The following is a 12,284-nucleotide window of genomic DNA, read 5'->3' on the forward strand; positions in this document are numbered from 1 at the left end:
TGAGCACAGGCTTCTAGCTGCTTCTAGGAGTTACAGAAATAGTTGTTTTTCTTGTAATAGCTACAGATCTCAATGCGGAAAAACGCTGTTTTTTCTATTTTCACCGCATTTTAATATAGCCTATAAATAGTACATTTTAATATAACAATTTTAATGATTAATCGACAATCGATCGTTAATTCTCCCGACGATCGATTAAGACTATTTAGTCGAATGCCCATCCCTAATATTCACATACACAACAAATTTAAGAACATACTTTAAGCATCAATCATGCCGATGTTTCCAGTTCAACCTGTTTAATACTTTCTCAACCATCTTCTTTGCATCACCACCTCTGAATTGCTCCTCACAAGGTTTCTATTTTTTCCCCCGTTGGGAGTTTTTCCTTGTCTTCCTTGAGGGTTTAGGTTGGTTGAGGGGCTGTTCTATGGGCGTATGTGAAGCCCTCTGTGACATGCTTGCGTGTAAAAAGGGCTATACAAATACATTGGATTTGATTTGACCATACCTTTGATGCAAGTTCTGCCTGTTGAAATATTTATTCACACCTATTCTTTTTTTTTTCTTTTTTCAATCAGTCAGTGCCTGCCAACCCTATTATGTCAGGGTAGTACAGGGTAGTACAGCAACACCTTTTGTACTTGAAACTCTGAGTCAGACATCACCAGACAGACCACTTAAGACATAGGACTGCAGCATGGCTTAGCATTCTTGGGCTGGAACATTTTGTCAAACGGTTGAGCAACTTAAATGTATTAGCTATGGCAGGTTTCTTATTTTAGACTGATCTTGAACATGGTTTAATCCTACCTGCCAGACCTGAATTATTTGAACCATACAGACCTACACCTCTGGTGGAGGTTTTTCATTCATCAGAACAGCTCACTCGAAGAAATAATACAGTATAGATAGACACATAAGGTGCTTTATTTGTTCAGCAAAGGCATTACCATATGGTACTATTTTAGGAACATTTACCATAGGTAGCTTTTTTAGTGATGTAAATTATTTGTCAGAAAGCTTGAAGTCATATCCAGTATTACTCTTAGTATTTACTAAAGTAAGCAAGTCTTCAACAATTAAATACCGGTTTTATTTATAATTGCATAAAGGCCCAGGCCAAAATCACAGCAGAAAATGTGTCCAAATGAACAAGTAGTATAAAAACACAAATTAACAAACATAATAAATTAATGGATTACATTTATGTTCTATTAAATGTATGGAGCAGCTGAGCGAGGCTTATGGTAGTAGAACATGCAAAATGTCTGGTTGTTCATATTACTCTTATTGGAATCCTTAATCACTTGTTACCCAACAGTGATCTATCACAAATAAACATTTTCTGCAATTGTAATTCATTTTGTTGCTGACAGATTGAAGCTTTACAGGACCAAAAGGGTTCACTCCCTACAAGCCTGAGATACTGTTTAGATATTAAACCTTTGCTGTCCTGTAGCATTACAATTTATACACTTAAATCTTTTCTGCAAAGTAATACAAACTTCCAAAATGTTTTGATAAATATTTCAGCTGATTTATAATACATCAATAACTTAATATAAGGCTCAATCATTTTCCAATTGCTTACAAAAAGAAAATCGAGTATGTTAATTGTGATTTGTATTTACAGTTATACATTGGGGGGGTTCCTGTGATGAGAAATAATGAAGTGTCAGTTGTGTGTCATGGGACTAGGTGTCCATGAAGACACCTGTGAAGAGATGGGATGGATGAATGCTGCGACCCTTGCAAGTGATCTTGTGATGAAGAGGATGTATGGCAATATTCTGTCTGATTTTCAATAAATACAATGGAGTCACAAGTCTTAATTCTTCAAAAAGACTGGCAATGACCACATAGTGGGGACATTTGCAAATCATCACCCTGAGAGCTCAATTTAATGTAGACATCTCTGTCCAAAGTGCTGTGAGGTCAGGTTTGGTCCAGTGATGGACTACACTAATATCCTCACAGTGGCTGTTGTTCCTCATGTCCTCAGGCCAGGATGAGAGGCTTCTCCTCGTCCTTTCTCCCTAATACAGTCGCTAACATGGCTGAAGAAAAGAAGTAAAACTCCACAGCGAAGCTCAGCTCAAACATCTCCAGATTCACGCTGAGAATCCACTCACACACAGCTGATAAGTGTGTGTACATGTGATCGTTCTGGACGAACAAGATGCAATCTAAAATTGTCAATGGTTAAGGGCGTAAAAAAGTTTTGAAGTAGAAAGTCTATTTTTATACCCTATGTCTTCCACTCCTAGACAATAGCAGACTTTTTATCGCCACCAAAAACTAGCACTAATATCTATAGTATTGGTAATTTATATTCAAACAACCTACGTCAGTTTATCAACTAAAATTGTAGAACAAACAATAAACAAAGACCTGCATAATTAGTTCCTAACAGTTCTGGATATCATGTTCTTAAATCCCAAACTAGAAGACATTGTACTTTTCATGGCCAGTAAGATATACTGTACGCAACCTGGTGGTCAAACCCTATAATGTGCAGCATTACCTAATTTAATATTGTATGATACTAACGCAAACAACATTGTCCCACTAGAGACCTATATTGACCACCTTGTAAACATGAAGGTAAATACATCCAAGCCTGGAACATTTCTCAAACTGTTCCAGCTTGAGATCATACAAGAGGACAGCAGCTAAGTTAGGTAATCCTGATGGAAGGATACAGACAATGGTAGACATGATCTGGATTGCAGTAGAGACTATGCGTGCTGGGTAAAGGAACTTCTCCAGCCCTGTCAGTACACACTTGCCGGTCAGTGCAGTGAGAAGAACGCTGTAGAAACAGATGCACAGGAAGCTAACTGCTGCTCCCAGGTAGTGAAGCAATGTCAGGTATCCTGGCTGTAAAGGGACACACACATTATTATTACACAGTCCTGACATGGCACGTTTCTTTAATATGTGTTATCTCCATACACAATACTGAACAGTGCAAAACTACTGTGAAAAAAGTACACACTAGCATGCTCGTACTACAAATGCAGGGGTGCCTGCAACTGCTACCTGCTGTCAAATATGTTTGTTTAGGGGGTACTTTTTTTGAATTTGAATGAAATAGATACAGGTACATGGACTAATGTATAACAAAAACACTGAAATGCATAACAATACAATTGTATTCATTTATTTGTATCCTATCTTTATGTTCATACTTTTTTGGCATCTATGTTTTATTGTACATGTAATTTTTGTATTTAGGAATCCCACGTAAAAATCTCCCAGGGCTACCATGCATGAACAGAGATAGTAATAATAATGACTACCAATATGTTGTTTTCAGGATGTTTTGTCTCTAGCCAAGGTCAAATCTATTTTTATTAGTGTGGTCTCACTTTCCCTGACTGAACAAACAGATTTACAAGTTAGTGAGTATACCACCTGTGTTTGCTCTCGTTACAGTTTTTTCAAAGTGCTCAACCTTTTCACAAAATGTATTTCAAAACATTTATGTGCTTTTATGAACCTGTATGGCAACCACTGTCCAGGTTACCCACAGTAGCTACTCACATTGCAGTTCCCAGCCATGAATGCCCCCAAAGCAGCCACAGTACCAAAGACCAGGGCAAACTTGCTGAGCATGGCTTGCATGGCGTTTCTTTCCAGAATATGGGCATGGTGGAAAATACAAAACACTAGAACTGAAGAGAAAGAAGTTAGATATAGTCCTTATAATTTTCAATCATCACATACTTTTGCACCTGAATGATACTATGCATTTTAGGCAATTGTATGAATATAGGTTGTTGGTAAATTTATAAGCCAAAGCCCAACTTACACAAAAATGACCCAGCATTTATGGTGGCTGTAAATAAGGAGTTTTCTGGAGAGCTGGTTCCACTTGAGCTGTCATAAATATGTATAGAAAAGTTAATGTCACAAAGTCAACATACCACGGGTGAAATACACCATGTTGTGGGAATATGTAGCAAACTAGTTACCTTATGGTGGGGACTCGACAACATTCCATAGACTCATTCAACGAGCAAGAGTTATTGTAATCCCTAAAAACAAAATAAGGATAAATTATCAGGGATGATCATTAATTACAGTCTTAACCAGTGTTTCTCAACTGGTGGGTCGAGTTATGCAGAGTTACATGCCACCTACTACCCAAGCAGAAACCCCCTCAGCCACCCCCTCTCCCCCCCAACCACCCCCTTGGGCGTGACTTAATGACCAAGGACCAAAGTGGGTTGTGAGGATAGACCACTGGGAAACACTGGTCTAAACTACTATGGTGTATAGGATATAGGAGACACAAATTACTTACCAGTTACTTAGATGGCACACATGGTTGTAACTGGAAGCCAGACCGTACCTTAGAAAAAGAAGCAAATTTAATGTCATTGTTATAAATTATCATTACTATTATGCATGATTCCATTCAATATATAATCCAACAAGTAAACACAAGGTAGCCTGAATGTTCAATGAGTAACTAGGAACTGGGATATGAGTGATAAAGCTAGCGCACACAAAGTCACATTGTAGAAACCTGTGTAGCCTGTCCATATCAAGGCATCTTGTCGCAGGTAACTAGTGGGTTACTGGTGACAAGACACCTTAACAGGCAAACAAAGACATTCTTAATGTTAGGTAACAGCAGTTATGTCACAACCTTTCCAATATACAGTATGGATGAGTCATTGTAGGTATTTAAGACTAAGCATTAGTACATTTGTCGTTTTACCTCCACCTACCATATTAGCCTATCAATATGGTTAAATTGATTAAATAAAGTCTAGTTAAACTACTCTTTAAATATTGAAATAAAATCTGAAATGCCACAAAACTGAGCAGCCCCACTGTGTAGTTACTGCTGCCATTAGACTCAGCAAAAGTGGTCTTTAAAAAAGGAAGCTGGCTTGTTTCCGTTCTGTTCCATTCCTTGAGGAAATTCTTAGTGACCATAGTATTTTTTTCATCCAGTGTTCTGTAAAGAGTGTTGATAATGTGTTTTGTCCTGTCTTTATTCTTTGCGTGTGTAGGTCATTTTTATCGGTCCATACTGCAAAATTGACCACTCTAGTCTCACTCAAGTTGTAATATGTTTGGGCATTTTTAAGGAGTAGACCACTTGATATTACCATCACTTCTCATAGAATGTGAACACTGTTCAGATTAGGATACATTTGAAGAGAAGGTCTGTATGGGGTATTCAGATACAGGTACAGACTCTTACAACGTTGTTACACTAACCAAAAGACTGAAGATTAAATGTATGAATGTATATAATAACTTAAATATCAAACTTACACAGCCCAGGTTCCAATAAGAGACACCAGGGAGAGCGTGATGGGTAGCAGAATCCAGAGAACCATGTCTGGTTTTAGATGTAGCAGAGGATAGGTGGAGGATGCTCAATCAGTGTCCAGTATACTTTGTCGATCTGTCAGATACAAAATATCTCTGCTGGAACTTCTTGAATTCCTTCAAAATACAGTCACGGTTCTATCTAGTTGTTCAGCATTACAGTACAACGCCGGGGAATCCTTTCTGAGGTCTTTAAGAGCAAAGTTTTATTGTCTCTTCTGTTCTAGCCACTCCTAGCTAAAGAACCACCATGTCCTGTTAGAGAACAGAGGCAAGGAATGGGGTGGGCCCTCTTGACGCTATCAATGTTTGTTTTAAGCTATGCAGAGTGACTGGTTAGAAAGTCTCTCTGTGGAAGTTTGTGGCACTTTTTTTTTTTAAAACCTCCACTGGCATTAGATTATAATGAAAAATCTACCCTAAACAAATTGAACTTTGTAACAGAACTTTATATGATATGGTTGACAGTTTTATGGTTTGGTCTTAGAATGGCTAGTCAACTATAACAAAGAAGAAATAGAGGTAGCTAGAACATCGGTGCGAAAGTCATGCCTTGAATGCAGGTCAGGTCATTTCTGTGTCTCACATGTTGATACAAATTCCTGAACTCATTATAGATATTTGTAACTGACTGATGTATGAGTTCACTCATACTTTGGGTTACTGACATTATTCACTCATTAACAGTCTGCCCTTTAAATGCCAGATTGAACAATTCAAGGTCATTAACCTAAACAAAACACTGAAATTTGTAGGACACTAGACAGGTTTGTGTGAGGGATGTCAGCAAGAGTCAGCGGAGCACGGAGTTGTAAGGGGTATGATGAATAATCTGAGGGGTGTAGGAATTCACATTATTAAAGTTATTGCTGAGCATGGGTGACAGAGAACAGGTCGAAGCGATACTGTTAGCTTTCAGGGATATTTTTTTTATATGTTAGTGTGGATAAACAGGAATAGGTTGAGGGTAGCTGGCATATGGATTCTAAAGTAGGACTAGGTTGTGAAGCACGCTGAATGCTTTTTAAGGGATTTAGATTGTAAATGTTTTGTCTAATAATTGATACTCCGGAGCAGAAGGTGGCGGTAATGCAACAATTAAGTGGATTAACCTATCTTCAAAACAAAGAAAATGGCTGCGCGCATGAGATGGAGTCTTCTACAGTTGATACGGTCACGAAATACAACAGTGACAACACACGTTAGGTCTGCTTTCGTTTCCATATCTTTAAATCTTACCAGTGTGTGTACAGTGTATGAGTAATTTATAGGATTTTGTGTGACAAAGTTCATTTGAGTTTAGAATCATACTACACCAGCGACTGTACAGTACTAGCATATTGCCATGAGAGATACTGGACTGCGACACAGCCCAACACTGTAGTTATTCAAACATTAAAATCTCCAAGCCAATGTACACTAGCAACCTAGCACTAATTTAAATATATATCTAGTACAAAGTTTGAAAATGTTTAGCTTGTCGATTGACCCTTTCTCACTGATATTTAACAAAGTCAGCTAGCCTAGCTAGCAGTAGCTCCCGACTAACTAGCTAGTACCCCTACTTAACATAACCTAGGTTAACGTCCCAGTTCTATGCCACTTCAATTGACACAATGACTTGTTTAAGCCTAAGAGTTATTCTACCCGGGCAAGGTTACATTATGTGATGTAATCTTCGTTAACATTGAAATTGTCTCAAAGTCATGGTGTGTGCCATTACAGTTTGCTTAAGTACCTACTGCTTCTCTCTGAAATCGTTTTTCAGCAGGTGTCCAGTCAACACGAAAATCCATTGTTACTCACAATTAATTGGCCAGAGTTTAAGAAAAGTTCGTCATGGACCAGTGTCAGATTTTGGGCCTACACAACTGTTAGGTGAGAACGCATATCAAACAGTGTCGCAGTATCTTTAATATGTTGAATTTTGAATGTGAATTATACTCCAATAACACTGTGCGATGTTATTTTGTTTCAGTTCGACATTTGTATATTCAGACACAGGACACGCCAAACCCTAGAAGCTTGAAGTTTCTCCCTGGTAAACCAGTGTTGGGGACAGGAACACTGGATTTCCCTACTCCACAGAATGCAGAATGCTCCTCTTTAGCCAAGTAAGTAGCAGTGGTGGAGGAAGTACTGAAGTTTAGTACTTAAGTACAAGTAGGCAACCCAGGAAAATATATAGGCTACTTAAGTAAAAATAAAAGTACTACATCAACAATCCTACTTAAGTAAAAGTACTCACGCAAAGGGTTGTCTCTCAATGTCTAGGTTGTGCCATTTTAATAAAGAATGCAGATAGCACGCTAGCTTGACATAACCTACCAGCTTTCTTACCACTACGTTAAATAAATAATAAAGGTAGCCTACAATCATGTTATTTTGATGCTATTGTATGTCAACATGCATTTCGCAATTCAAACAGTACCATCTGTTAGTAAGGGATAATGTAGGCTATAGAACGCCGGTCATTATCGGGAAAATAACCCCCGACAGGGCGAATAGCACCCAGACTCGAAGCGCTTATTACACAGCTACTTGCCAAAAAAATAACTTAACACAGCTTGTCTTTTTAAAATGTATTTGTTAACATTTGTAGCTAGTGTTGATCAGCAGAGAAATAGTTCGCCAAAGACGTTGAACTTCATAGACGTTGAACATTCTTTAGGCTTCAAATCAGCTGACGTCGCCAAGCAACGGAGTACGCCAGGGTTAAAAAGTTACCGGACTACTTGCAGAGTGCTACGAAAGCCGTGAATCCGAGGCAAAAGGCCACTTCCCTTGACAGCGGTCAGTTATACATAGCAGCGGTCTTTTATCAAAAAATAATTGACCGCCGAACGTTGGGGAGCCCCATTCGAGTGGAAAGGGCATTCTACAGCATTAAGAACAGCCGTAATAATTGACATTATGCCCCCCAAAACGTAAATAAGCTTGAAATGTATTTAGGGGGAAATGGCTAATTCAAAAAAAGTTTGCTGGAAGCGATCATTGTCAGTAACAATGACAAATTTGGTCTCTGTCTAGAGCCCTGCGTGGAGAAGCTGACCCCGGTAAATTGTGCTACAAGCAGGCTAGCCTAGCTGCTGTTGCTGCTTGGCAAACGTCACTGAATTCGCTATCTGCCGCATCATTGGATACCAGTGGAGAAAAATTACGTTTCCTTCTGTAGTTTCAGTTTGGCAACTACAGTACTTGTTTACTCTCCTCTTTTGTCTTTCTTTTTTGTGCACCGCTCGGGGAGTTTTTTGTTGTTGCATTCATTTCACTCTTCTACTGTTTCATATTACCAACTGATATGACGGGCTTTGCTGCGCAGTTGCTGCAATTGATGCAGTAGTCCACAGTTGTATGGGGTGTGAGAGGAAGCCTGCCTTGACACAAATAGAATAAACGCTCTGTTGGTATCTTTGTTGATACTTTTGGGGAAGGTTATGACTTTTATTCGATTTGGATTATTATTATAGTTATTATTGATCATAAATTAATTTGATGTAGTCTTTCAAGTCTTTCAGCTGCCCCTGGCAGCTGGGGGCCCCAGGCGGTTGCCTACTTTGCCTAATGGGTCCGCCCCTGGTGCTGCTGCCAAACGCGCACTCTGCTATCATTGGAGCTGATAGAGCCACCTGAACTTCCAAAACAGCAACGCAATGCATATTTGTGTTGGCAACATTTTGGCGAAACTGTGTTCATAAAATGTAACGAGTAACGAGTAAAAAGTATGCACTATTATTTTTACTTAAGTAAAGTACGATACATAAAAATTTTTACTGTACGTAAGTACAGTAAGTTACATTCCACCACTGGTTAGTAGAGCTAATAATGCTGCAAGATCCGCCACTTCAACTTCAAACAGTACAAGAAAGTAGAATCTTGAACATGGCCTACTAATGTGTTTGTTCTTGAATTAATGTAGGCCTATTGTGGTCTGAAAAATGTACAAAGCCTAGTTAATGAAACTGATCATTGCAAAGGGAAGATAACCGCGTGTGATATAGTGTTTATGTTTGATTTAAGGCTTAAATGTTAAAAAGTTTTCACTATTGATTCCAGTCAAATAAATGACAAGGTTTAATGTACACACACTGTTTAGGTCTGAAGACAACTAAAACATTTTGGATTTACAATTAAACAGTTTTGATGCTTTTTTACATTCCACAGGGATCTCTTTGAAATTGAAGGTGTAAAAAGTGTGTTCTTTGGCCCTGACTTCATTACAGTCACAAAGGTATCCATACACGTCATCTACTTGTTCTTTGTCTTTGATTTAGATGTATTTCTGAATTGAAGGGTCTTCAATGTATGCCTTTTTATTTTTTACAATGTTTAGGCAGATGATGATGTGGAATGGACTGACATTAAGCGTCATGCTGTGGAGGCCATAACCAAGTTTTTTGATAGCGGAGCCCCAATAACCACAGGGGTGAGCCACCATGAGAGTAGTAAGTATGAACATCACATTTTGTGCACTACATTCTCATCTTATGAAATTATCTTGAAACTATAAATATTTTACCTTATATTACCCCATGATTGTCTTAAACGTGTATTTCATATCTCAGGTCACTCAGAAGATGATGATGAAATTGTTTCCATTATTAAAGAGCTTCTAGATACGAGAATCAGGTAAAGTGCATATTTTGTCCATGATGTAGCCTTCAGACTAGATACCAAGATACCAGGGGCCGTACTCACAAAACATTTTAAGACTAAAGTAGCTCCTAACTTGCCAATTTAGGAGAAACTCCTAATTTTAGGATTCCTAATTCTTTGCTGTATATATGAGTATTTTCCTAAGCATTTAGCATTAAAACCAGCTTCTAATTCTGTGTAAAGTTAGCGGTAGTCAAGAGGACTCCTAAGTCACTAAGACCAAATCACAAACAATCCTAAAATATATGTTGCTGCCAATCCATCGTGGAACATGAACAATTTAGAAACATTTTGTGATGATGATCATGAGCTTTAAAAAAGTTATGGCCTTCGCAATGGTATTATGATTGTAGAAGAGTTAATCAGGGATGCAGTCACAGAAACAAACCAATAACCACTACGCTACTTGGCCACAGGGAAAAGCTATGCGTATTATGCAGCGCAGACAAACTAGGTATATCTCAGCCATCCATCAGTAGAACTTTGCATCAAACAATAAATGCCCTATGCAGACCCCACATCGGCAATTCACACAGCTGCCTTTATGCATATTTATTATTTGTTTTACGAGATGCACATGGACGAGTCTGACAAATATTTGAACACATACTTGTTTAATTAGTTCCACTTACCTTTCAATTGAAAATCTTTATTTGAATGTGGCAACATTGTACCTTGTTCTACAAAATGTCTATGATGAAATCACAGACAGAGACCCACCCCCTAACAGCCAATCACTGTGGGCCTACTTAGTAAGCTTGTTGACATCATCCATAGCAACAAGGTAAACCCTGCCTTTTCTCTTAGTATAAGATTTCTACCCGTTCTTTAGTAAAAGTTGGTCTCAGCACCTTTGCGAATATGTTTTAGGAGGAAACTCTTAGCTAAGAACTTTAACTGCTACTTAGAAGAACTTTTAGTGGTAGGATAAAATGTTTTGTGAATACGGTCCCAGATATCTAGTTTGCACAAATGAAAGTCAAAAGTCACAGTCGGACAATGTCCTCTTTTATAAATACCCTTCTCTCTCACAGACCAACAGTGCAGGAGGATGGGGGTGATGTAATCTTTAAGGGCTTTGAAGATGGCACAGTGAAGCTGAAGCTGGTGGGGTCCTGTACTGGCTGCCCCAGCTCATCAGTCACCCTGAGAAACGGCATCCAGAACATGCTTCAGTTCTACATCCCAGAGGTGGACGATGTGGAGCAGGTGACACCGCTACACCATCTGTCACTTCACACACAAGTGGTGCTCACGTGCATTTGTGATACTGAAACCTTATTTGAGAATGTGACTGTGTTTTTACCTGTGTCTCTAGGTGGAAGATGAAGTGGATGAAGTCAATGCAAAAGTTTTCTCAGAGTTGGAGCGGAAATTACACGATTCATAAAGCTTCCTGCTGCCCCCTGCTCCCTTACCCACATATTACTGGTGATACATATATTGTTAATGAACAGCCTATTTAATACAAACCAAGAACACAATTTTCTGCTGTATCTACTTTAGTACAAAGTACAATTGAGAGATTAGAATATTCACCTTCACATCTACTTGTTAGTGGCCATTTGTTTCAAATGTATGTGAATATACTCCATGTAATGTGTGTACACTCTAGGCTTCACAGCAACACGAAAATCCAATCGAAAATGTTCAGCATTACTGTACATTTGGAAACATCTTGTATTTATTTCTGTAAAATATGACAAACTAGGCTTCACAGCAACACGAAAATCCAATCGAAAATGTTCAGCATTACTGTACATTTGGAAACATCTTGTATTTATTTCTGTAAAATATGACAAACATGTCTAATGACAGGAACATTGTGGGTCCCGTCTTTTGCTCTGCCAAGAAACCAATAGCATCCCTGCTGCCCTCTTTAATATATTTTTATTAATGCATTCTAATGAAAACTTGGCATTGTGGTTTTACTGTGGGGTTACAGGTTTGCTTTGTGAAAAAACAGATGGACTTAGAGATGACCTGGACTGAAGATTGAAAACACACCTTATTGAATGTATATAATACACTAGTTCACTTTATCCATTCATATTTCTTTCTAGAGGTTAAAATCTTAATGATACTTTATCCCCCAAATAATATACAATGGTTATTTGTTGTAATTGTAAAATCAGTTAAGTTGTATGAGACTGTCTCCAAAATGTGAATAAACTGAGCGTAACATCTAGTGTCCTTTTCATCGATGCAATGTAGTTTAAAAATATAACTATAATAATACATAAAACCATATATTGTATTAGCCTACCTATTTG

The 12,284-nt window shown here is 38.3% G+C and overlaps 2 protein-coding genes across 3 annotated transcripts; one reads left to right on the forward strand and one right to left on the reverse strand.

Annotated features, from left to right (window-relative positions):
- Nucleotides 1–1,077: 1,077 nt before the first annotated feature.
- si:dkey-228d14.5 (uncharacterized protein LOC796266 homolog) lies at nucleotides 1,078–5,623 on the reverse strand. The gene is made up of 7 exons (XM_047029113.1): nucleotides 5,299–5,623; nucleotides 4,313–4,360; nucleotides 3,981–4,043; nucleotides 3,818–3,885; nucleotides 3,550–3,680; nucleotides 2,706–2,883; nucleotides 1,078–2,189 (listed from the first exon to the last, which is right to left on the reverse strand). Exons 1-7 carry the CDS (start codon nucleotides 5,361–5,363, stop codon nucleotides 2,002–2,004), a joined length of 741 nt encoding a protein of 246 aa, XP_046885069.1. The 5' UTR covers nucleotides 5,364–5,623; the 3' UTR covers nucleotides 1,078–2,001.
- An 819-nt stretch (nucleotides 5,624–6,442) lies between these two features.
- zgc:110319 (uncharacterized protein LOC796111 homolog) lies at nucleotides 6,443–12,199 on the forward strand. 2 transcript variants are annotated; one of them, XM_047030104.1, is made up of 8 exons: nucleotides 6,443–6,561; nucleotides 7,124–7,233; nucleotides 7,334–7,469; nucleotides 9,520–9,586; nucleotides 9,689–9,800; nucleotides 9,921–9,984; nucleotides 11,046–11,220; nucleotides 11,330–12,199. In XM_047030104.1, the coding sequence occupies exons 1-8, from the start codon at nucleotides 6,488–6,490 to the stop codon at nucleotides 11,399–11,401; spliced, it is 810 nt and encodes a 269-aa protein (XP_046886060.1). In that variant the 5' UTR covers nucleotides 6,443–6,487; the 3' UTR covers nucleotides 11,402–12,199. The 2 variants fall into 2 exon arrangements, with proteins under 2 accessions (XP_046886060.1, XP_046886062.1); XM_047030106.1 differs by having other exon boundaries at nucleotides 6,445–6,561; nucleotides 7,127–7,233.
- The last annotated feature ends 85 nt before the right edge of the window (nucleotides 12,200–12,284 follow it).

This window comes from Hypomesus transpacificus, chromosome 11 (genome assembly GCF_021917145.1).
Source record: "Hypomesus transpacificus isolate Combined female chromosome 11, fHypTra1, whole genome shotgun sequence".
In the NCBI taxonomy this organism is placed as follows: Eukaryota; Metazoa; Chordata; class Actinopteri; order Osmeriformes; family Osmeridae; genus Hypomesus; species Hypomesus transpacificus.